Source organism: Triturus cristatus, chromosome 11, assembly GCF_964204655.1.
Source record: "Triturus cristatus chromosome 11, aTriCri1.1, whole genome shotgun sequence".
Lineage (NCBI taxonomy): Eukaryota > Metazoa > Chordata > Amphibia > Caudata > Salamandridae > Triturus > Triturus cristatus.
In genome coordinates this window covers 225,873,451-225,900,231 of record NC_140594.1, presented here as the reverse complement: position 1 = coordinate 225,900,231, position 26,781 = coordinate 225,873,451, and the positions used below count along the sequence as shown (strand labels likewise).

At 48.7% G+C, this 26,781-nt stretch overlaps 1 protein-coding gene across 2 annotated transcripts in view; it reads right to left on the bottom strand.

Moving 5' to 3' along the window:
• The window catches only part of ANKRD13A (ankyrin repeat domain 13A), a 350,794-nt gene that overhangs the window by 33,714 nt on the left and 290,299 nt on the right, over positions 1-26,781 (bottom strand). For both annotated transcript variants that reach the window (XM_085636228.1, XM_085636229.1), the window contains one exon: positions 7,276-7,340. In XM_085636228.1, the coding sequence (XP_085492354.1) occupies positions 7,276-7,340 (65 nt within the window). The remainder of the gene's footprint in view (positions 1-7,275; positions 7,341-26,781) is intronic.

Here is a 26,781-nt window from a genome sequence, read left to right as displayed (position 1 = left end):
TTGGCGGTGAGAGGGTCCTTGGTGAAGGAGAAGATCAGCTGCGTGTCGTTTGCGTAGGAGATTATGTTGAGGTCGTGCTGTCAGGCGATGCGTGCTAGTGGTGCCATGTAGACGTTGAACAGCGTCGGGCTGAGGGAGGATCCCTGTCGGACGCCGCAGATGATGTTGGACGCCGCAGATGATCTTGGAGGCCTCGGACCGGAACGGGGGAGGCGGATTCTCTGAGTTCTGCCGGAGAGGAAGGAGGTGGTCCAGTCCAAGGCCTTCTCCCAGATCCCTGCGTCTTGGAGGCGCGTGCGTAGTGTGTGGTGGCAGACGGTGTCGAAGGTGGCGGAGAGATCCAGGAGGATGAGGGCCGCCGTCTCGCCGTTGTCTAGAAGGATCCTGGCTGGTGTGGAGGGCAGGAGTTCTGGCGCTGGGCGCGGTCCAGGCGCTGATGGACACTGACGGGCTTGCCTTTGGCGCGCCTTAGGCGCGCCTGCAGCGCGCTAGCGGCCCCCATATATGGGGAGGGAGGAGCAGCTGGGAGGTGTGTTTGCAGGGGCAGCGAATGGGCGCGGAGGGGGCGGGGCCGCAGGGGAAGCAGCGGCGGGGACGGGGGCAGGGAAGCGGAGCGACCGCGGGAAGTGGGCAACAGCAGGCAGGAAAACGGGGCACAGAATCGACAAAGGGGCGGCAGCAGGAAGAAAACGGAATCAAAAGGGGGCAGCAGCAGAAGAAAAACGGGGCACAGAATCAAAAGGGGCAGCAGGAAGAAAACGGGGCACAGAATCAATCAAGGGGGCACAGAACAGAACGGCGAGCTGGGGGCAGGGGGGCACAGAAGAGGAGCGGACAGGCAGAGATAAGGCACAGTAGAGCGGATACAAACCAAGGCCACCACTGGCCACCAGGGATGAGGCGCAGGTGGAAGCCTGCGGGTGGTGGAGGGCCTCGACTTCGGCGGCGATCAGTACACCTTAGCGGGGGTGTAGGCGGAGCTGCAGCGAGGGAAGGGGGGAGCGACCTACCAGGTACCAGGAAAGTCAAGGGTCGCTCTCCTCACAGCGCAGCGGCCGCCATATATGGGGAGGTGGGGAGGGAGGAGCAGCTGGGAGGCGGGAGGTGTGTTTGCAGGGGCAGCGAATGGGCGCGGAGGGGGTGGGGCCGCAGGGGAAGCAGAGACGGGGACGGGGCAGGGAAGCAGAGCGGAGCGACCGCGGGAAGGAGACAGGCAGGGGCAGGGATCAAGAGGGCACAGAAGTCAGCAAGAGGGGCACAGAATCAAAAAAGGGGCAACAGCAGACAGAAAAACGTGGCACAGAATCAAAAAGGGGGCAACAGCAGACAGGAAAATGGGGCACAGAATCGACAAAGGGGCGGCAGCAGGAAGAAAACTGAATCAAAATGGGCAGCAGCAGAAGAAAAACAGGGCACAGAATCAATCAAGGGGGCACAGAACAGAACAGCGAGCAGGGGGGCACAGAAGAAGAGCGGACAGGCAGAGATAAGGCACAGTAGAGCGGATACAAACCAAGGCCACCACTGGCCACCAGGGATGAGGCGCAGGTGGAAGCCTGCGGATGGTGGAGGGCCTCGACTTCGCCGGCGATCAGTACACCTTAGCGGTGGTGCAGGCGGAGCTGCAGCGGGCAGGGGGTGGGCGACCTACCAGGAAGGTCATGGGTCGCTCCCAGAAGCGTATTTCATTCCGTGCCGAAGTATGGCACCAGTAGTTATACTGGTGTGTGCCTTTTAAGCTGGGGGTGGTTCAAATGGTCTCCCTGTAAACCACAGATGCCTCCCCTAAATTTGAGTCCTGTCTGCCATGAAGCCTTGGGATGCAGATCTTAATTTTTAGCGGGCCACAATCTGGCTCCGGAGGCCAAGTGTCAAAACCTCCTCCTACAATCTCTGCAGCCAGACCCGCAAATGGCAGATGTCTGTTGTTACACCTGAACGCCCATTGTTTTGTAGCTGTCGTTGAAGAATGTCTAGATGTGCTCAAACAACCTCCAGTGTGGACTGGAGCCAAGCACTAAGGCACACAAAGAGTTTAGAGCACAGAAATGTCCACTTTCAAATAGTGGTAGTTCTGCACAAATTACGACAAAACCATCTTTACCACTGGCAAGGGGTTGTCGTTGCGAATCCAATATGAAACATCATGAGGCTGCTTCACTGCAATCCACTATTGCAGTCTGAAGTGATTTCAACCATTTCCCCATGATGGCCTCAAAGGCAGAAAAAACATGTATGACTATTCCTCACTTCCTGGGCAAGGGACACACATGTGTACCAGTCCTGCTTTTCACCATCCACTCGCTTCACCCCTTAAGTACCCTCAGGGTATTCGGGTGGAGGTGAAATTTCCCCTCAGGATGTAAACATGCAATTGCGTGCATCAGCCTGCAATGGCAGGCTGGACACGTACTCAAGAGCACCATCGGTGCAAAGGCGCACACCAGCCTGCAATGGCAGGCTGGACATATCTTCAAGAGCACCAGCCGTGCCAAGCACACATCAGCCTGCAACGGCAGGCTGGACACGTATTCAAGAGCACCATTGGTGCGAGTGCGCACACCAGCGTGCAATGGCAGGCCGCACAAAGGTCTTAACACATAGTAGTTGCGAGTGTGCATCTACTGGTCAACATGGCAGACCAGACCTATGTTTTAGAAACTTCAGGTGAGCACCCCTTCCTAACGTGTGTAGGAAGGGAATGCACACTTTCACACTGCACCTTCAGTGGGAAAGTGCCCCATTCCCTAAGACCTTAACACGGGAACCAGCCACCCCTGGGAACTTCCCCATCGGAAGAGGCTAGCCCTAGGTAGGGAAAATCCACATAGGAGTTAATCGCTACCCGGGCAGTGCACACGCTGATGTACCTACCCGGCCACTCACCTACCCTGGTTTGGTGGTAGTGAATGGCCACCTCAGAGGTGGCTACGGAGTGAGACCGGCCACCCTGAGAATGAGACATCTTTGACAGGCTATGGAAGCTGGTGGCACAGTCAGTGCAGCGTCCCCTTAGTAGCCAGTGTCACACCTGCCCTGGATATGTGGTGTACCTTTTCACATGGCACTCACAGGTACGACACCTAACCCAATCAAGTAAGCACCCTATCAAGACATGTGCAGGAAGGGCGTGTTCACACACCTGCTGCAGTAAAGTAGGGAAGTGCCTAGAGTCCTACGGTCCGGAAAAGAGAGTTGACAAAAACCAGGGCAAAAAGAAAAAAAAGGTTTTAGGGAAAACCCCCCTCCAGCACCTACATTTCAAAGAAATCAACTGAATGCCCACAGTGTACAAAACATGAGTGAAATCATATTTCTGGCGAAGAGCAACTGAAAGGAGACATAAATGTATAGTGGGAATAAAGGCACAGGGGTGAAACGATGCGCCAAAGATTACATGAATCCGTGAAGTACAAAGGCTGTGATTTAAACTCAAAAGTTAAGCATGCTCCAACTTAAAGCAGGAAGGAATCATTTGGCATTATTTAATAAGCCCGTGAATTGAGACGCGCATGAATAAGTATGCCATGTAAGATACTGGATTAACCTCCAAAAAGCCTGGGTTGAGATGCCTGTTTAATTGAACCCTTCTTCCTGTAAGAACGCCGCAACTTTATACTCGTCCGCCCCACTCAAAGGAAGAGCCGAAGAGGACAGAAGGGACAGTCACGGTAAAAGTTAGGTAACTTTTGGGAGATTTTAAAGGGTAAAGAAACGCTGAAGCCCACGCATTAAAACCCCTCTATCCCATTGCACATGTTTTTTAGTAATCAAATGATATGAAACTGTTAATCACGCTGGCAAAAAATAAAACAATAGATGTACAATCAATGCTTGTGCGACTGGGAAGATAATTAACCATGTAGGTAATGTAGTAGCAGTGCAGCTGTGACTGACTGCCTTTCTACGATCTAAGCCCAGGTACTGCTTACATAGATGGGGGAATGGCACAGTGCTCAAGCCACGCACCAGTCTGCTTCTAGCAGAGAAGAAAGAAAAATCCAATCCCTGGTATGAATACTGAAGCAAAATATTGATTGTCAATCAACCAGCAACACACCGAACACCTGGAGTACAACAACCTCCCTGACTCCTCTCAATCCAGATTCAGAGCCAACCACAGGACTGAGATTGCACTGATTGCAGACACTGATATCAGGGCCATCCTGGACTGTGGTGAAATGGTGGCCCTCGTGCTCCTGGACCGGTCAGCCGTCTTCGACACAGTCTCTCATCACATCTTGATCAATAGACTCCACCACATGGGAATCCAGGGAGACACCCTCAAATGGATCACCTCATACCTCACAGGAAGAACCCTGGCCAACACGGTCAGATTGCATGGACTCAATATAATCTCCTACACAAACAACACAAAACACATCCTCTTGCTGACAGACGAGACCTCCACCACCAGAGTCAACTTCCACAGATGTATGATGAACGTTTCCGACTGGATGGAGGAGAACTGTCTCAAGCTGAACACGGACAAGACGGAAGGCCTCATCCTTGGGACCAACACCTCAACATGGAACTATGCTTGGTGGCCTGCTGAACTCGGCCCATCCCTCGTCCCGACAGACCACGCCCGCAATCTCGGCATCATCTAGGACAGCAAGCTATCTATGAAGAAAGAGGTTAACAAAGTCTCTTCTGCCTACTTCCACACCCTATGCATGCTCTGCAAGATCTTCAGTTGGCAGACAGTCAACACCAGACGGACCGTCACGCAGGCTCTCATCACCAGCAGGCTGGACTACGGGAACACACTCTACGTAGGAATCACTGCACGCCTCCTGAAGAGACTACAGGCAATACAAAACTCAGCAACTAGACTCATACTTGTCCTCCCCAGACAGAACCACATCACCCCCCACCTCAAGAAACGACACTGGCTCTAGAGCCAGAGAGGGGCTAGTTCAAGATATTAACCCACGCATGCAATGCCCTGCACAACGAAGGACCAGCATACATCAACAAACGCAAGACCTTCCACCAACCAACCAGACACCTACAATTCAATTCTTGATTTACGTTGACAAAGGAAGTAAGTGAATCTTTCATCATGTGGGCAAGTCTGAGCTTAATGTAAAAACCAATTCCAACGTGTGTCCCAATTTGTGGTTTCAGCCTGATGAGTTTGGAAAAATCAATGTGTCTCAAGTGACCGTGCATGCTTTAGTTTTGGGTGCACTTTTCAAAGCCCTAAAAGTAAGTTTAAAGTTTTGTCATATTTTATTATTTCCTGCATGCTGTCTTACAACACGTTCTGAAGTCTGCTTTATGTGTCAATTACTTGGAGTCACTGAAAAGCATAACTGATTTTCTTTTTTAATCGTTTTCTGTTATCCAAACAATCTACACAAACAAAATCAAAATTACCATTTCCTAATGGACACAAGAGGAAGTAGAAACCTTGCACTTTGATCTAAATGTTTTACACACATTTTGTGAGATTTTTCTCATCAGACCTGATTCTTCTTACCCTCAAGTAAACAGGGTTTGTAGCACCCGAAGATACAGAAACCAGTAACCAAGCAGTAAAAAGTCAACAGCAAGCATGCACAGTCGAAACAAATCAATCTCAAATATCACATGTGAGCTGCCCATCAATTGAGGTAAAAGGCACGTGTCATGACTAGTAAAAAATATTTGTTTCCACCGCACTTCAGAATTACAAAAACTGTTCTCATTCTGATGTATTCTGAAATATTAGCAAAGTTTATTTTTGTTGTGTGCTAGAAAATTTAACGTCCTCTTGCATGGGTACTCAGCAAGATCTATTGTTACATAAATTCTCAGACTTTGAAGTCAGCGAAAGAAAAGTACACACCAACCTCCCTCAGAATACAAAGCGTGACATTTGAATGCACAGCAAATGAGACAAGATAATAAAAAGATTTAAAGACCTGTTTGCAGATAGCAAGTACTGCGGAGGATGTAGTAAACAAGAAATGCTCAGGAGAGAGACTGAGTCGAGCTGGACAGCCTAAAACAACAAGTGAACGACAGAGCCAGCTAGAAAAGATGCACTATGTATAGCAGCTCAAAAAACGAAATAATAGGTCCCAAAAGTAAAAGCAGTGTAAGGACACAAGTACTTGGTACATGCTCTAAGGGAGGGTCAAACGTAAGAAGAGGGAAGTGCTGAACGCAGAGCTGGCCAGCAGAAAGCAAGCAATTAAGAGTGGCTTTGAAGCCCACCAATGGTAAGTAATGGGAATGCTCCAAGCTCACTAACAGTAAACAAAATGTATCGGAGAGATATCGCATGCGCTGTCTATGTGAGCTCTAATGATGACACACCAATTGCACACTCCACACCAGAGGCAGAGGTTTGGATGAAACAATATGTTTAAAGCACTGCTGTGACCTAGATGGTATCATGGTGCAGGCCCAAACCAATCCCACAAAGAGAACTCTCACACAGTGACCCACAAAGCATATTTAACTGGTAGGAAGATATGGACTGGAGCATGTTAGCTAAGAAACAAGTGTAGTGAGGGCAGAGGATGTTTTAGGATCTGGGAAAAGATTTAGCAACAATACTGGGGAATGCAGGCTAATGTACTCTGCGTTGATTGATTCATTAAATCCCAGAGCTAAGGGACAGTGGTGAGAATTACTTTTCATGTCGTCATAAACTAAGTCTTACTGATTGATGTCCAATGCAAAAAGCCTGTGGCACCCCGGGATGTTTCACAGAGGTGACTGAATGTGTGTTCTTTGTATTGTAAAATCAATAAAAAAAAAATTTTAATCTGTAAAAAAAAGAAAGAAGAATACAGAGTAGCCTGGGACCATGATCTGCAGCATGTGGTCACAGTAATCCATTCATACATGATGTCCTTGGCAACAGTTCTGACTATGCAATTTATTTTCTTAACCCACATTATAGCCAAGTTCATATATTTACCATTTCTAATGTTATACAATGAGGGTGAAGGTTACAGGGATTTATCTGTCTCACATTAAAGATAAAAGAAGGCTTCTTTGCTGCTGCTCTGGCCCGCGATGCTCGCCCATTTTGCCACCTCACTTGTTTTCCACTCACACTGCATACACTTGATATCCTAGCCTTTATTAACCACGGGTAATATAAATGCAGATCTCTCCCCCCAGCAATTAAGAAAATTTGGGATGTATCAACGAATGAAACAATGAGTATGACCGGAGTGAAAAATCAGAGTCTTTACACAGGACCACAGTTCATCAGTGCAGACAGAATCATGATCTGTAGAAGCATCCGAATTCAGACAAACCCCTGAATATTACCTTTCATACTGTTCGTCAAATGCTTGATGAGTGACTGTTCCATTGGACTGGACATCGGACACATTCTGAAAGAGACAGTTAAAAAATATTTTGCTGTTAGTAAGACAGCCTTGCGTAAGACCTTCATTTTAGAAGCAACCACTGCTGCCAACCAAATCTGGCAAAAACATTAGATGCATTATTTTTAAGTCTATTAATCTAGAGAAAACAATCCCAGAATTGCATTTCAGAATAGCACACAATGTCTATTAAATTCTAGGGGCCAGATGGACAAAAACAATTGTGACTGGCAAATCGGTCGCAAAGTGGTTTGCGAATGGAAAAATGGCTTTTGGGGATTTACTAAAGCCATTCGCAAACCAACATTTGCAATGTAACTGTACTGCAAGTCGATATTTTTTGCAACCTGAACTAGTGAATTGCAATTAAGAAATACCTAATTGGGATTTGCAAATGGTATGTTAAAGATAGTCGCAAATAGCGACTAGTCACAAAAAGGCCCGTTTGCACTTGAAATTAACCACCAATTCAAAGCAGGTGGAAAGTATAAAACAGACCCCCCTCCCCACCAGTATATTGCAGCTTAGATGTGGAAATTAAGGCCTTTTAAGTATAAATTACTTACCTGTAATCCTAGTTCTCTTCCAGGGGTATCCTCATCAAGGAATAAGCACTGAATATTCCACCCATGTGTGCGGACCCCGGAAATAATAAAATATATATATATATACAACTATATATATATCCCTCTATATATATATATATATATATATATATATATATATATATATATATATATATATATATATATATATATATATATATATATATCTATATCTCTATATATATATATTTAAAATTTAACGCGGCAGCCCTGCGATCTCAGAGATCGGTACATTATTAAGGAAAGCAGTTGTAGCCGCTTTTCCTCTAGTGGAATAAGCCTTGGGAGTAGACCAAAGTGGCTTTTGTGCTAACTGGTAAGCCAATTTAACACATGAAACTATCAACCTAGAGATGGAACGCTTGGAGGCTGGAAAGCCTGTTCTGATCGAGCCATAATTAATGAATAGTTGATCAGGTTTTCTAATTAATTTAGACCTGTGCAAGTAGAACCTTAAACCTTTTTCAGGTCTAATGAGTGAAGGGACCTCTCAACTGGAGTAGAGGGATTAGGAAAAAAGGTCGGTAGTAAAATGGTTTGGTTGACATGGAAATCTGATACCACCTTCTGAAGGAAGGCGGGAAGGGTTCTTAACACAACTCTGTTGAGATGAAACACTGTGTATGGTTCTTTTGAGCAGAGAGCTTGAATTTCGCTCACCCTGCAAGCTGAGGCAATTGCCACTAAGAAAGCTACCTTCCATGTAAGGTGTTGTAGGGTTGCTTTGTGGATAGGCTCAAATGGGGGACCCATCAATTTAGATAGAACCAAGTTCAGCTCCCAGGGAGGTGAGGGTGGCCGAACAGGAGGGTAGACCTTCTTTAGGCCTTGTAAGAAGTCCTTTACTACCTGTAGTTGAAAAAAGGACAGTTGAGAAGGAGAACGCCTATATGCCGTAATGGCAGCGAGAATTTTAGGCCTGCCTTAGCTAAGTGGAGCAGGTATGGTAAAATCACTTCCTCTTCTCCCTTGGTAGGATTACAATTATTTTGCACACACCATAAATAACAACATTTCCTTTTACAAGCATAGGAGTGCCTTGTGGAGGGTCTTCTAGCTTCTTTCAAGATGGCCATGCAGTCTTGAGGAAGCCCTAAATGACCATACTGGAGGACCTCAGGAAGCATGCTGCCAAGCTCAGTGAGGGAAGGTTGGGGTGATGAATGCTCCCGTTCATCTTGGACAGCAGGTCCGGTCTGCCCGGTAGTCTCCTGTGTGGCATTCTGACAGGTGCGGAAAGTCCGGGTACCACTACTGTCTTGGCCAGTCCAGAGCATTCAGAATAATTCACGTCACTGAGTGCGAGAGTTTGGTCACCACCTTCGGGATAAGTGGAAGAGGTGGAAAGGCGTACACAAATGCCCCTGACCAGCTGATCAAAAGGGCATTCCCTTTCGACCCTGGCCAGTAGTACCTTGAGGCGAAGACTCAGCATTTTTTGTTTGTGTCGTACGCGAACAGGTCGATGCTTGGACGAACCCATTCTTGGAAAATATCTTCGACGACTTTGTTGTTTAGAACCCAGTCTTGCTGGTCCTCGAAGTGCCAAATGAGAGTGTCTGCTTGTGAATTCTGCTCTCCCGGTAGGTGTATTGCTGTTATCGATAGATTCCTCTCTAAGAGCCAATGCCAGAGAGCCTTAGCTTCCAACGATAGGTCCTCTATCGAGTTCCTCCCTGCTTGTTCAGGTAGTACATGGTGGTTGTATTGTCCGTCTGTACTAGAATGGAGTTGGTCTGAATCGAAGGGAGGAAAGCCTTGAGAGCCAGATGCACCGCCCTCAGCTCCAGCAGGTTGATGTGGTACAACTGCTCTTTTGTTGACCATGGTGCCCAATGTAAGCTCCCAAACCCTGAAGGGTGGCATCCGTGATCAAAGATTGGGAGGGAGGTGTCTGATGGAATGGAATCCCTACCAGTAGATTCTCCTGCCACATCCACCATGGGATTGATGCTCTGGCTGCTTCTGACAGTTGTATCCTGTCATCCCAACGAGCCATTCTTTGATCCCATTTGTCCTCCAGATCCTGCTGTGAAGGACACATTCTCAGCCTGGCATTGGGGACAAGAAAAATGCAGAATGCCATCAACCCTAGGAGAGATGCAATCTGACGGACCGACAGTAAGTTGGTGCTTAGAATCCGCTTGCCTTTCAGTATGATAAATAACAGTCTCTCCTCCGAAGTAAACACTTTTCCTATTGTGGAGTCTACTGTCGCACCCAGATGATGAATTCTTTGTGTGGGTTGCAGAGTCGATTTTTCGAAGTTGACATGGAGGCCCAGCTGCTGGCAAAGGTCTAGACACTGTTGGAAATGATTCCTCATGCTCTGGGGGGAGGGGCCTTTCAGGAACCAGTTGTCCAGATAGGGGTACACAAAGATGCCTCTGCATCGTAGAGCGGCTGCCACTACTGCCATGCCCTTTTTGAACACTCTGGAAGCTGATTTCAACTCGAAGGGCAGCACTTTAAACTGATAATGGGACGATCCCACCAGAAACGGTAGGAACTTTCAGTGATGTGGACTGACCAGGACACGAAAGTATGCATCTTGCAGATCCAGCGAACACATCCAATCTCCCTGTTGCAGATGTGGATATATTTGATGAAGAGCCAACATGCAAAACTTCTCTTTTTTGATGGACTTTTTGAGTGTCCGAAGGTCTAGAATAGGTCTGTATTCTTATTTCCGACCTTTCTTCTTCACTAGGAAGTATCTTGAATATACTCCTTGACGTCGTTGCGATATAGTAACCTTCTCGATGGCTGACTTTCGGGGAAGGATAGATATTTCCTGTTTTTTTCATCTGGTGGCATGTTGTTTTTACTGGCGGGATCGAGGGAGGTCGATGTCGAAAACGTAGAGAGTACCCATTCTGCAGCGTAGCTAACACCCATTGGTCTTTTGTGATGCCACACCACTCTTCTAGATGATTGGCAATACTTCCCCCCAACTGGAGTGGGAAAGGGTGATGCGGGAAGCGGACACTCATTGTTTAGCTGGTGTTTTCGCTGAGGCAGTAGACTGATGTGGGGTTCCTCTTCCTCTGGGGGCACGATTGCCCAGGTAATGGGATTTCAATTGACCTTGCTGTTGTTGTTGCGTCTGCCAGTGAGGGGTTTGAACCCTCTGATGGAAAGACCACCGATCGTAGGGCCTGTTGCGTTGTCAGAACTCTTTCTTTTTCTCAAGACCAACCGCCTTCAGGAAATCAAGCTCTGTCTTCATCCTCGACATTTCCTCATCAGTGTGAGTGCCAAACAAAGATGAGCCTGAAAAGGGTGATTGAGAATTCAAACTGCACTTCCGGTTTTAGCGCAGTAAGACAGAGCCAGGATGATCTTCTGGCGCAGAGTCCATGCGCATAGGAGTGTGCAGACAGCGTCTCTCCATCAGCTGAGGCGCTGATCACTTGGTTTGCCACTAAGCTGTCTTCCTACAAAATCTCCTCAAAATCCCTGCGGTCTTCCCTTGGCAGTTTTTCTGTGAATCTTTTTTTTTTTTTTTTTTTTTTTTTTTTGTAAACTTTTTTTATTGAGTTTTGAAAAACATAACAATGCAAGAATATCGGCTGTGCAGATCAGTAGGAACAAGTGCGGAGATACATCATTACACTCCCCCCTCATATATAAACAGCAGTTCGATTTTATGGCAGCAGACCATAGAAAGACCCCCCATCCAGAGCCCACCCATCTCATCCGCCCGTGCCCATCGAAGGGAAATGACTCAGTCAGGACACCCCAACCACCTGCAGCGGGCACCCCCATTTTCGGCTCAGCTCCACCAATGCAGCCCGCCCAGCGAGCGCTCACTCCCCCCAATTCCCCACAGGGAGGACCATCAGAGCTACCCCACTCCCGTGGGTACTATTCCGGAGCTGGCACGCGGTGGGGAAGCGCACGGGAGGTTAGCGATATAGGTCTTGTAGGGGCCCCAGATATCCTTGGGACGCGCAACTGCAGGGAGGAGACTGGAATATATCTCGCTGTTTGTGCTGCAATAAGCCATAGACGTGAGCCATGTCCCGGCCGTGGGGGCCGACCTACCGCCCCAATGTTTTGCCACCTCTCTCTTGGCGAGTAGCAGGCCCAGGGAGGCAAGCCTGCGGACGCCCTTGGGGAAGTTCACTGTGTAGCCCAGTAATGCAACCTCCGGAGTGGGAACCAGCGTGAGCTCCAACATAGCGCCAAGGATCTCGTGGATCTGCGTCCAATATGGTTGCAGTCTGGGGCACGTCCAGGACAGGTGTGCAAAGTCAGCGTGTGGTGCAGCGCATTTCCAACATGTGTGCGGGCGCGCAGGGTCAATGGCGTGGAGCCTAGCTGGGGTCATGTAGCAGCGGCGAAGAAATTTATAATGGAGGAGCTTATGCCGACTATTTAGCGAGATCGCGTTAGTGACTTTGCAACAAGCGGTCCATTGTTCATCTGTGATCGGCCTACCCAAGTCCGCCTCCCAGGCCGCTCTCAACAGGCCATCCTCACATGGAACCAGCGCCGCGCATGCCTTGTACAGCTTAGATACCATATGGGCACCCGAGTCGTTGTCAATAAGGAGAGTTAGAGGCTCAAAGGATGCAGGCTCGAGAGGGAATCCCGCAATGTCTGAACGAGCCGCACAATAAAGCCGGCGCAGGACAAATTTGTCCATGAACGTGGCCTCACTGAAGCGCTCCTCCTCCGAGACCGAAAATATGTGGCCCCCAGGGTAGAGGTCCCCGGTCGTAGCAAGGTGAAACTTGGTCAATGTACGCTGAACCAGTGCCTCCCCCGTGCCAGACAGCAAGCCGGGATTAGGAAGTGGAAGAGAAGAGGAGTAAAGGAGGGGCTGGGCTAGATAGCGAGTAAGACGGTGCCACGCCCAACTTGTGGTGGACACCGTTTGGATATCAACTGGGTCTCGGGGGACCCCCTTTGGCAACACCGCCGCCAAACGGCCCGGGAGAACGAAATCCGCCTCGGGACGTAGGAACGGAATACGAGCGTCAGGGTGGTACCAGGCATAGGCGTGCGCACATTGCGCCACCAGATAATACAAATACAGATCCGGTACCCCGAGGCCGCCCCTATCAGGAGGGAGCATGAGGGTCCTCCAACCAATCCGGGGGTGCTTCCCGCCCCATACCAGCCTGATCAGCTGGGATCGCAACGCGGTGAAGAAGGCCCGGGTGATGGGGACGGGGATATTATTGAAGAGGTATAAAAATCTAGGGAGAACTATCATTTTTATGATTGCAATTCTGGCCGACATAGACAGCGGGAGTCTCAACCATCCCTCCACCTGTGTCTCCAGCCTGTCCAAAGCGCGGCCATAGTTGAGGCGAATAAGTTCGTCTGTGTTGAGATGGATCTGCACACCCAGGTACCGAACCGAGTCAGAGCACCACTCCAACGGGTACTCGCACTGCCATGGGGAGGTGCTGCTGGTTAAGGGGAAGATGACGGACTTATGCCAGTTGATGCCCAGCCCGGAGTGTGCGCCGAAGCGGAGGATCTCCCGTATCAGGGGGGCAAGGTTGACCTGCGGTTCTCTTACATACAGTATGGTGTCGTCTGCGTAGAGGGACGCTAGCAATGGACCCGTCCGGAACTGGAGACCCCTGTGGAGGTGGCGCTCCTGGAAATGTCGGATCAAGGGGTCCATGGCCAAAATGAACAGTAGTGGTGAGAGTGGGCAGCCCTGCCGTGTACCACGCGTTAAGGAGAAGGGACAGGACAGCGTGCCATTGATACGCAATCGGGCCGTGGGGCGGCTATACAAAAGCCTCGTAGTGGCAAGGAAGGTCTCCGGCATGCCCATACGTTGCATGACGGCGAGAAAGAAAGGCCATTCTAGAGTGTCGAAGGCTTTTTCGGTATCCAGGAGGACCGCCGCCGCCGGCGTGTCAGGGTTAATTCTATGGAGGACCGTAAAAAGCGTTCGCAGATTTAAAGACGTAGAGCGACGCGGGACAAAGCCCGATTGGACGGGCGAAATGATATATTCCATCAATTGAGAGAGCCTGTTGGCCACTATCTTTGCCAGGATCTTGTAGTCGAAGTTTAAAAGGGAGAGGGGCCGATAGGAACTACACAACGTCGGGTCCTTGTTTGGTTTTGGAAGGAGAACTATCACCGCTTCGCTGAGGGTGGCCGGGAGGGAGCCGCGCTCCAGAGCCTCCGCATACACCTCTATCAGTTGTGGCGCCAGCTGATCAGAGAACGCCTTATAAAAATCCCCAGAGAAGCCATCTAGGCCGGGGGCCGTGGACCCGCGAAGCACCTTAATCGCCCCGCGCACCTCCGCCACAGTTATAGGCTCCGCCATGAACTCCTGCATGCCCTTATCGAGGAACACAAGTGCGATTTCGGACAAGTAGGCCGCACGAGAGGCTGGGGATTCCCCCAACTTGGTCTTGTATAGGTCGGAGAAGTAGGACAGGAATTCGTCTCTGATCGCTGTGGGAGTTGTGCGGAGCGAGCCATCCACGCCCCTCACCTCAACTATCAAGGACCTACCATACGGAGGTCTCAAAGCCTGAGCCAGTGTGCGTCCCGGTCTATCTCCCTCACCATATCTACGCGCCGTCTGGTACTTCCCAAGGTACAGGATCTCCCTGTCTGCAGCCTCCCGGAAGTCAGTCAAGAGGCGAAGCCGCCTAGCGGACACGTCCCCGTCCAGCCCGCGCTGCGCCTCAGTGTCAGTCAACTCTAGCTGGGCCTCAAGTTGCTTAATGGTTGCGCGTAGTGCCTTCAGGACCCCAGAGTGCTTGGCTATGCAAACCCCCCTGATGTAGGCCTTAAACCCCTCCCAGAGCGCAGCCTGTGAGTCTACAGACCCTGTGTTAATCGTGAAGTAGTCCTCTATTGCTTTGGAAATCTCGTGGACAAACAAGTCATCCAGCAGTGCTCTCCCAGGGAATCGCCACTGCCGCTCAAAACCCTCGGGGCGTGGGACATCCAAGCGGAGCAAGACAGGGGAGTGGTCTGAGTACGTTCTAGGGAGAGTAAGGAGCCCACCAAACCATGGGGACAGGCCCGGGGACAGCAGCCAATAGTCAAGTCTGGTCCAAGTGTTGTGGTGCCCCGAGAAATGTGTGTAGTCAGTGGTGTTTGGGTTGCGCCGGCGCCAAATATCTACTAGGGAGAACTGTTGACAGAGGTCCGCAAGAGCGCGCCGCGCCCTGGGCTTGGAAGGAGCAGCCCCAGATGTACTATCCAAAGCTGCATCTAGCAATAAGTTAAAGTCGCCGCCAAGAATGAGGCCCGCAGGTTCAAGCGTCGCAAGCTGGGCAGACAGTGCGTGGAAAAATTCCGGGGAATCAGTGTTAGGGGCATACACACATACCAGGATGATCGCCTGACCCATCAACACCCCCCGTACTATGCAGAAGCGACCCTCAGGATCCCCCCGGAACAGCTGGCAGTGAAACGGGACTCTCTTGTGAATCAGCACCGCGGTGCCTCGGGCGTAATTGCTAAAATTGGAGAAGTATCTGTGGGCGCCCCAGGAAGCTGCAAAGCGAGCGGGAACAGAGGTGTGTAAATGCGTTTCCTGCAGGAAGGCAATGTCGACCCTGTGCCGATTCAGATAGTGTAGTACCTGCTTACATTTCCGTTGATTGTTCAGGCCTCTGACGTTCCATGACATGAGTGAAAGACCCTGGGGGGCTTCATGTAAGCCTATGTGTACTGTTGCTGCCATATCCCTAACAATGAGAGCAGGAAAGCAGAAGCGTCTCCGTGTATTCGCAAAGTTACAATCTGATCAGCCATGTCAAGAATATCCAAACTACCCATCCCATCCCCCCACCCCCCACCCAGCCACATCACGCAAACGTGAGGCAAACCCCAACCTGTGGAAGAAAAGCGAAGTGTCAAATAGCAAAACCATTGATAATCAATTAAACAAAAAATAGGCATTGTAGGTCAAAAATGCTCCCGGCGGTGTCAACCAAAGGGGAATGGCAACGACCCGCCGCCGACCCAGCGCCACAGAAAAAACAATGACATAGCAAAGTGTCTCAAACGTTCCCGTTGCAAACAGACAGAAAAAGAAGTCAAAGCTGCGTTGCGGGCACCGACTCAGCCAGGCCCAGAGCCGGAGAACAGATCTTGGCTAAGCGCAGCACCACTGTGCGGTGGAGTGTGTCCATCCTCATCGCCCCCCGAAGGGCCCCTGCGTGGTTTATATGTTCGGCAGAACTCCTGCACCGCAGTAGGATTGTCAAATATCCGCGGTCGGCCATCGATGTCAACCCTCAACCGGGCCGAATACAGCATACCGTACTTGAGGCCCAGATTGCGGAGCGCAGCTTTCGCCCCAACATATTTACGCCTAGCCTCCTGTACCATGGCGGTGAAATCAGGGTAGAACGAGAGTCTCGAGCCCTGCCAGGTGATCTCGCCCTTCTCCCTGGCCAGCCTCAGGGCCGTGTCCCGGTCTCGGAAGTTCATGATCCGGGCGATCAGAGGGCGGGGAGGGAGCCCCGGGTTAGGTCGCGGCCCAAGTGAGCGGTGCGCCCTCTCAACCACAAAGCCCGGTGTGAAGGAGTCTCTCCCAAAAATGTCCGATAACAGTTGCTCAACAAAAACATCCAGCCTGCCGGTAGCCGTGGATTCAGGAAGCCCAGTGATTCGGACGTTATTGCGCCGACTGCGCGATTCCAAGTCCTCGTTCTTGATGGCCACTTCCTTTAGTATGCGCTCCAGCCGGTCTAGGCGTTTAGTGTCCTGTGCTGCGCTATCTTCCACCGCAGATATCCGGGTCTCGGCCTCCCCCAAACGCTTATCGTGGGCCTGGACCTTCGCTCCCATCGTTTCTAACGTTGTGTTCAGGGCATCAAAGCGCCCATCGAGGGCCCTGAATCCAGCACGCATCTCTTGAAGCCATTCAGGGGGTGGAGCAGCAGCCGCCGGGCCGGCGGACTGGCCTCCAGCAGGGTCCGACATGTCTGGGCGTTGGTCCGCAGGCTGATCGTGGAGCCTCTCAAAGGGCAAAGTCTTTTGTTTGGGGTCCTTTCGTCCCATGCCCCCACCAGGAACGACTGCCAGTTGCGGGTAGGGTGCCAACAGGCGTTTTCAGGGCACTAGGACGATGACTCGGAAGGAGAAACGGCTCCGGCACCTCTTCGGCCCGCAGCGCGGGCGACGTAGCGGTCCCCCGCCAGCACCGGCCACGCGTCCAACCGGGCCCGGGCACCAGCACAGGCCGCACCGCCACCAGGTGTCCTCCTCGCGCCAAAGATCAGGGGGCGCCTCTCTGGGGGTCCGAGACACGGACCAATCCGGGCGACAGCAGACACGGCTAGGCGACTCAGGACCGGGGAGAGGGCGTCCGGACGGCGCAGGCCGCGAACCCCAGGGGCGGCCGAGCAAGGTCCCAGGGAAGGGGGGCAGAGGCGGCCCGGGCGCCGAGGTCCGCGCAGATCCCCTCCAGCCCACCCCCACCGCCAGTCAGCCGTGTCGTCGCTCCCCCAGGCCCCCCAGACCGCAACAGCGCGGGGAACCCGAGAGGGGCCAGCAATGGAGGAGGCGGCCGCGGCGCCGAGCAACGGCCCAACGCCCGACCCGCCTCAGGCCAACGGCGGCGAAGGGGGTGAAGCGGGCCCACACCAGACCCCGCCCCAGCGCTCAGACCCCCCCCCCAGTTACCCCCCGGCCACCCGCATCACCGGCGGCCGCCACCGCCGCACTAACCTCCCCGGCCGCCGAGTCAGGCCGCCATCTTGGGCATCGGGTCCGCTAGGCCCCGGCGTTCTTTGGGCGCTCCGGGCGCTGTCGGGGCCGGATCACCACTCCGGGCTGTTGCGGGAGAGCAGGGGAGTCAGCGCCGGGTCCGGGCAGCCTTCGCCCGCATCAGGATGTCGGGAAAAACAGGTTTGGCGCAGAGTCGACCACGGAGCTTCAACACCGCGCGGCCATCTCAGCCCGCGGCTTGGCCACGCCCCCGTTTTTCTGTGAATCTTTGGAGGGAATCCCACAAGGATCTATCATAGGTCCCCAACAGTGCAGACGCACTGGAAACTTTTCAGCATAGAGGCTGACGTGCCACAGACCTTTCTCCCCTACGAATCCTGTGTTCTGCTCTCCTTATCCGGTGGAACTGTAGATGAGGAGGCTACTGCATGTGTCTTTTAAGCCGCAGTGATAACAACAGAGTCTGGTGATGGGTCAGATCAGAGAAATAATGGATCCTCTTCTGGGGGCCTGTATTTCTTCAAGACCCTTGCTGGTGCGGTCTTGAGAGTCGCCGGTGTAGGAAAGACCCATCACCGGTAGAAGGAGCCCCGGCACCAAAGGTAACAATGACCTGGCTGCCGATCTCTGATGCAAAGTCTCAAAGATCACTGAGGATGAGCTCTGCTGAGTGGGCATAGTGATGTTTAATCTGTTTGTCCCTCTGAATAGAACGTCCTGGAAGGTACTGAAGTCATCCACTGGCGAGATCCTCGATGGTGGGCTGTCTGTCAGAGTCGGGGAGTAGTCTCTCTTCGAGGAATGAGTGGAAGAGGGTGAACGTGTTGGAGATCTGTGTCTTCTCCTTTTTCCTCGAGATCTGGATCTCCTTCTTGAAGAGGGAGCAGGAGTTTGTGTGCGATCTCTACCCCTAGATGGAGCAGTAGGAGAGAAATCTACAGCTTGCACCAGTAGGGTAAGAGGAGACCTGTGCAGAGGGCTGGAGTAGTCCAGAACACCTCTTGATTGTGCAGCATCAGCTTTCTGCCAGAGATGCAAAGGTAACAACCATCAAGGCGAGAGGTGTATAGATGGAGATTTTCACCTCTCTTCCCGCACAGGAGCCTTAGGAGAACGTGTGCAATGTGCAGATGGAGATCTCCGTCTGTGCAAAATCCTCAGAGGAACGGGGGCGTACAGGTGAAGACGCCAGGCTATTCGATATCGAGATAACCACCGGTGATCTTGAGGATGACGACTAAGAGCATCTTGACAACATGCAGTGAGATTCTGCCCTCGACGTCGGGGATGGCGACGGAGAGATGCTCACTGAACGTGAGCCCGCTCGAGACCAAAGTCTCGACGTCGATCTTTCTTTCGGAGCAGATTTGTGCATCAACGTCGGCCGTCCTCTGCCTCGACGTTGATCGTCTCTGTGGTGACACCGACGGAGACCTTTGTCTCGATGTTGAGCGCATCTGCGCCGAGGTCTTGTATCTCGACGTAGATCTTCTTTGAGACGAAGCCGACGTAGTCTTCTGCTTCGACGTTGGAGACAAAGTCTTATGCCTCGACGTCGATGATCTATGAGCAGACCTCGACGGAGACTTGTGCCTCGACATCGACCACCTGAGGAGGTGTCGCGACGGAGTGTCCTGCCTCGACGTCGAATGTTTAGCCAACGCTGATGGAGACCTGCTCCTCGACGTTGAACGTCGCCTGGTTGATGTAACCGGAGGGTCTTTTACCTGACTCGATGTTAAAACTGTCGTCTTCGGTCTTGGGAGTTGAATGATGCGCCTGCACCGCCGAAGACTTCGACGACGACATCTGCTTCTTCGCTGCTGGTAAGTTCTACGCCGATCCCAACGCCGAAGGAGAACAGATCGGAATCTTGCTTCTCGACATCAATCTTGTTCTCTTTTTCTTCTGTCTCACAGGAGACCTACCTCTTTCAGAGAGCCCATATAAACAAATTCTCTCTCTGTCCTTGAGAGTTCTTCTGGACAGCTTTTAACAATGTTGACAGATCTCTGGAGAGTGAGAGTCAAGGAGACAGGGAATACACACAGAATGTGTATCAGCCCTGGCCTCCTTCTTGCCACAAGAGGGGCAAGGATTAAAAAGGGATTGCATTAGGACAAAAAATAAATCACTTTCTGTCAAAAAACTGATTAGAACTCACTCTAAAGCCTAAAAAATGTTGTGAGAAAGGCAGAAAACCACAAAAAGTGTAGAATTATTTGACAAAAAAGTCTTAAAGGACAAAGCTGTGAATTCCAGGGTCCTGACTGAAGGTGCCGGAAAGAACAACTCACCTAACGGTCACCCCTGAGGCATGATTCGACGCTAGGGGTCATGGCTGCCTTAAAGGCACGGTGCCAGTTTATTGTACAATTGTTTTAATTTACTATGCTATTGGTTTACAATGCAGCTTGTAGGCTAACAATGCCTGCCCGTTTGCAGTTTTCATGAGTTTTACTCATTAAAAAGAGTTCAAGTGATACTTGCCCTCCTGTGGTCTATATATACATTATGTGTTTACAAAAGCAGTTATTTATTATTGCATTGTTTAGCCTCCTATATAGGGGCTGCATTGGTATGAGAAAAAATTATACATATATATATATATATATATATATATATATATATAGCTGTATATATATGTTTTCATATATATTTTTTATTATTTCCGGGGTGCCCGAACATGGGCGGGAATATTCAGTGCTTATGACTATTGATGAGGATCCCTAGAAGCGAATTTACTTATCATTCCTTTTCAGCCTTAAATCAATGGAAACTGTTTAGGGAGAGTATTACTCAATGAAATGGGCATATTTAAAGTGCCTGAGAGTGTTTGTGTGCTATATCCTCCTTTGTGTTAACATTCTGGATCATAGGTTGTTAATCATCCTGTTTTCTGTGACATTGGGTTGACTTGGGGCTAGCGGTTCCAAGCCCCAGAGCCATCTGCTGTAGCACACCCCGTTTTGAAATGTAACTAGATTGGTTGCAGAAAAATCATAATTGCTTAGTGAAACAGTCTTTGACAAAGCAAGCAGGTTTGGTTCTTGTATGAAACATGCATGAAGAAGTACACAACAACCAGGTACAAGTGCACAGATAGATAATAACACATACACAGAGGCCACCGTCATTGATTCAATGAAGTCCAGCTAACATAAAAGCACACAGCCAATCAGATGGCACAATTTGTTTGCTGTCTGCCGGAGACCTTTTTATTGCAGCCAAAAAGATAAACGTTGCGGTCATAGCGTTGCTCAGCTGAATACGTGATTACCACGAAATTGCTAAATTCTGGAGGCTCTGGTCAATACCCTTAATGTTCAAAGGCACACAATGAGATCAATCAAGGTCTGTCAGTGGGCGCATATACACAGGGCCACTGGAATTATGCGATTGTGAGGCCATGGCAATTTTCACCTAATTATGGATTTGCCACATAATCCATCATCTGCAGCATAAGATGCAGAATAATAAAAATTGTTTCTAGCTCAACCGGTTTAAAAGTTACCAAAAATGAGAAGACATGAGTTGTTACCAAGTTTAATACATATGATATAATGAAGTAATACTATTACAAAAATGTGCTGCATAATTTGCCTGCCCTTGATGCATAATTTACTCAACCCTACTGCGTAATTTGATCCTCTCCTGCCTTATCATTCCAGTAGCTCTGCATATACATTTTGAGCTAGAGTGAGAAGACTGATTACTACTTAGACACTTCTCAGTTTAATGAAGTGATGCAAATCAGCATTACATCCTCCTGGTAATTTACCAATCACATGATATGTTCCCAAAGAGATAGTAAGGATGGTCATTTCAATTATACTGCTCAGTATCCTGATTGAATAAAGATAACTATTATGGCAGAACACAGCGTGCAATATATGTCACTAAATCACAAAATAATGATTTGCAAAGCTGCACTAAAAAAGCAGTTTTCACCACACCTAGAGATTGATGACTGTACTTTGTCTCTGCCAAGATTGTAGTTGGTTATGTAGTATTTTTATCTTATATATCTCACTCTCCTTCCCAGAGTGGATGGTGGAAGATGTTTCTGGGGCTCAAGAGAGCAAGGCTTGCTATATACACCTTTAGGCGGGTGCCGCTCATCTCTGCTCTCTTGCAGTCCCTTTCTCTTTGGAGGGCTGCCCATAGCCACATGTGAGAGTACGACCGATTCCCATCGAGCTGCCTAAGTTGTACATTCTATGAATGACCCACCCCCCACCCCGATACTCTGCCGAGTCTTCCTTCTCCATCTCTGAGCGCCCGAGACAGATGACATGATACAGTCGGAGTCCTTTCATGTGCATTTCACAAATGTTTTCAACAGCCTGCAATATTTCAATAGCTTCGCGATTGCCTCCACAAACAATCCACAAATCTACAGCCAGTATGGACTACACTGAAGACCCCAGTCTCAGCTCGATGGCTGGACCCAGATAAACAATCATAGGCCTATCGAGCTGTGAGCACAAACGCCACTTTGCTGAGTTTGCCAGTGTGGTACTACTAACGTTTTCCCATCTTGCTTTTAAAAGGGTTGTTTCCCCATTGTTCTGTGAGGGCCAGCTGAGAATGCAAGCTCTGAACTGATGTCCCACAGGGCCCATTGAAATGATTCCTGAAGCGGCTGGGGGAAAGAGGAAGCTATTACAGCTGCAAAGCGCCACGTAGTGACGTGTGTGCATGCAGCCAATCAGATGGCACAATTTGTTTTGCAGTCTGCCCGAAGCCATTTTTAGCAGTCAAAAAGATACATATTGCTGTCATCGTGCTCCTCAGCGGAGTTTGCGATTATTTTGCAAATTGCAATATGCTGAAGGGTCAGATAAAAGCCGGCTTTCCAAAATGGCTGCTCTTTAGGAGATTGCAAAGACTAGCTGCTCAGCAGTGGAGGTGGCGTTGACAAGAGAGGATTTTTAGAGTCAGGCTGTACATTTTTCTCCTAACAGAGGAAGAAATATATGACAAATACAAGCTAAGTAGCAACGTCATATTGGAGAGTATTGCCCTTTTAAAGCCAGATCTGTGTAGCAAATCTATCCCCACTCATGTTCAGGTGTTGTGCTTGTTACACCTACTAGCCACTCGCAGTTACCAGGGTGTGATAGCTGTTGCAGAAGGAGTGTCTCAGAGTGCACTTTCACATTTTTTCCGTGTATTTCTAGATCCCATGCTGCTCTACATCCACTGCCACAAATACCTACTCGGGAATGGGCAGGAAATGCATAAGTACCAAATTGCACTTTTATAGGATTGCCAAATTTCTCCACGTCATAGGGTGTATAGATGGGGCACATGTGCCAATATGCCCTCGTTCCCATTTTGAATATCTTTTCAGGAACAGGAACAATATTCAAGTTGTATGTAATGCCCACCATATAATAACTGATATTGTGTCACAATATCCAGGAAGCACCCATGACTACTTTATGTTTAGGCAAAGTGAAATATGCAAATAGCTGGAAAGAGGGGAGTCTGATGATGGAAAGCAATGTAAATACAGATATGTTTTTGGAGTTTTCTTGCAAAATCTTTTGTAGGCTCACATTAAGGTATGTCTTCCAGGTGATAGTGTGCCCTAAGACCATAGATTCTGACACCATACCTTTTACCCGTCTCTCAAAATGAACAGCGATATAATATTGCACATCGTCGCACCACGAGTGTGATTGAGCGTATATTTGACCTACTGAAAGCTTGTTCCCGGTGCCTACACAAGAGTGGAGATGCGTTACAATATGTCCCAGAAATTGCATGCAAGATAGTAGCAACGTGTGCCATCCTACACAATATTACCACCAGAAGAGGCTTAGACATCAAGCTTTCAGACTCGGATTCAGAGGCCAGGGCCACATGTTCAGCAGCCTACAGATGAGAGGAGAGCAGTGAAGGGCAGAAGGCGCAGGGGCCACAATGCTATACATTACTGGGAGGTTAGCAATAAAAAAGCAGCTACATGCTTTACGGTGTGTCAGTATTAGATGCCCAGAGACTGCTATTCAGTACAACCACATGAACGGAGAAGCGGAGCACCAGTGCACTTCAAAAGAGGCACATTTGTGGTCTGACCTGTTTATACTGTACCAACATTTATTTCTACTCTAACTGTATTTTTTCTTCTAAATGATATTTGTGCTCCTAAATTTTTTTTCTTACTTGTGATGATGTTGCACCAATAATCATTTGGTACTATAATGTATTATGCACCTAATTGTGATTTTGCTCCTAAATGTGATAACACAATGCCATATTATTTTGCGCCAAGATTGATTTTGCACATACTAGTGATTCTGCACCTAAATGTGATGTCATATTCATGCACACCTCTTACATCTAACAAGACTTTTTATTTCTTTATTTTCTCTCTGTACGGATTGCATTTGCACCTAAATGTGATACCACACTACTGCTGACTTTGCACCTAAATATGCTTGCACAACTGAATGTGATTTTTGATCCTAAATTTCTTTTTCCATCTAAAATTGTCTCCACAATCTTGTTAATGCTGCGCAAAGGGCAATACTGCACATAAATAAGATCTGTGCTCCTAAGATTTATCCACACTTTGCTCAAGAGTGATGTGGAATCTCCATGTGCTTTCAACCAAATGTAAAGCCATGCAGTTGAACACCTTTTATGCCTAATTTGACATCTTACTACCATATTTCCTCTTTATGTGGTTACCTTGGAGTTCATATTGTGTCTGTTTTATAATGCACCTGCTTCCCATGGCAAATTTCCTATATATTTTTCCTGTGATTTTATTCTGGCCACTAAGCCTAAAGCATAGGCAGCTACATATCAGATTAGACTCTAGGTTGCATCTACCAATACCTCAGTGGTATATCACTCCCAGCATACACAAATCTACTTCCAAATACTACAACCACTGAGACAGGACAGCCAGCCCGGAAACCTTAAACAGTGGCAAATATCATAGTCCCAGACAGACTACTACCAGAAATGATAGCCCCATATCACAATATTAAAACTGGACGTGGCTTGACCAAATCCTCAGATATCAATACCAATATATTCATCACATTGTTTGATACGCTGAAGGCCTTCTACCATTGCAAGGGATGTTAAAGCTGATAGTATACCTACTATCTCCACGCACTACATCACTACTAGCTCATCCTCCTTAACTCTCCCCTTAACCCAATTAACTCCCATGCCACCTTCGGGGATTAAACCAGACAGCATACATCAAGGTAATCAGGACCATAAACTGGAATAAAGCTGCTTCTACAGTGACAGAGTAAATTATGTCAAGAATATGCATGTTCATTAAACACAAAACCATGTTAATGCCTGTAAACAAAATTGCCTTTAATGTCAGGTACATACTGCTCTGCTGGTTAAGTCACCAGACATGAGTGAACTAAAACATCAGACACACTGCTAATGCTACATAGGTCTTCAATATCCTCCATTCTTGCTGCACTGTGTTTTTCTCTCCGTTTTCGACTGGAGTCAGTGTCTGTAAATGGGACACAACTTCTCTAGAGCAGTTGTCATGCTGGATGCAATAATCTCACTTTATTCTCAAACCTGGGTGAGAATTAAGTAAACGCAAAACGTGGCCATCTCCAAAGTTTACATTGATAAAGGTCTAAAACAAGAATGTGTTTGTGCACCCAAGCTCTTTGACTTGTATACGGCTGACCTTTGTTCTCAATAAACTGCGAACTTGTTAAGCCCAAAATGGGGCAGGCGTGCTTATTCTTGATGCAGTATGTAGATGATAAGATACTAACGGATCACAATAAGGTTGAGATGCAAAAACCCCCAGACGCTCTCAATTTGTATAACAAAGAACAAACTGGATGTTAATTGCACTAAAACAAAGGTCGTTACTTTTAGGCGTTATCTCCACAAGCACAAACTGCAATGGATACTAGGTAAGCTGAAGATCAAGAGCGCCCCTAAATACAACTACTTGGGTGTGTGCTACGCATGCAACAGAAAGTCAAAACAGCATATCACTCACATGGAAGAAAAAGGAAAGGCAGTGACCTACACTTTGTGCAACCTCTACTCCAGCTTGCACGGCCCGTCCACAAAAGCAATAAGGAGGGTAATATGAGCTAAACCCCTGTACGCAAGTAATTTTTATTATGCCTGATTAATTAAAACCTTTGCATACATGTAACAATAAAAAGGTTATTATTTACAATTCAACTAACAAAACAGTATTAAAAACCATTGTCATACGTTGTTTAAAATTACATAATTGGGCATTATGCTCCTCAATAAGTCTAAAGTGCTTGTGTGTCAGAAAAAGCTAGTCTGGCAGTAGCTTTTCTGTGTTGAGCAGCCGTCCTTATACAGCATAATAAAGTGCGTGATTTTGCCTATATAGTCATCCTTGGTTTAAAGTGCCTGTGCGACAGGAAGGTGCTGTTGTTATTTTTTTTGGTCTAACTTCAAGGGGTGCCCTGATTGAGCTATATTTTATGGCCAGTGTTCACTTGCGGGGTGTTTTTGTGCCTCTTGGTTACTGTGTCAAAAAAAATTGTGAGCCGGCAGTTTAGCTGTACCTGGGCTGGATTAAAGCACAGCTTTACTGCCTGCCTGCAGGTCCTGGTGCTGTGCTGCTTGAATAATGGTCGTAATAAGGTGCTTCTTATGTCCTTTGAATTGGGGCAAATGCAGATGACAAGGATGATATCCTCCTTGCCTCTACCGCATAGGCGACAGGGCTGCAGACCTCCTCTCCTTTCCCATGGTGGAAGATGTGGGTTGATCGGAACGACGCCTAGTCGTAACTTTAGAAATGTTTCCTTCGTACTTATTTTGACTCCTATTTTCAAGTGTCCAGCCATGTGTCCTTTTAGTGAGCGTTTCCTTGTCTTCTAAGAATGACACCATTTGTGTTGCTTTTTTCACAATATTTTTTGAAGGATAGATGATCTGTTGGTGTTCCCCAAAGGTCCGACAATCCCAGTAACATCAGTGAGTCAAACAGATAATCCCTAGCTGGCGACTTTCCGTGGCGAAGCACCTCGATCCAAAGATAGGAGTTTAGATAGCCTGCCTCGGCGCTATGGATCTTGTGCCAACTTTTCATGTACACGCACCTTCTTTCCACCGATTGCTTTTGGAGCCCAAATTCTAACCGGATTTGGGCCGGCGAAACATAT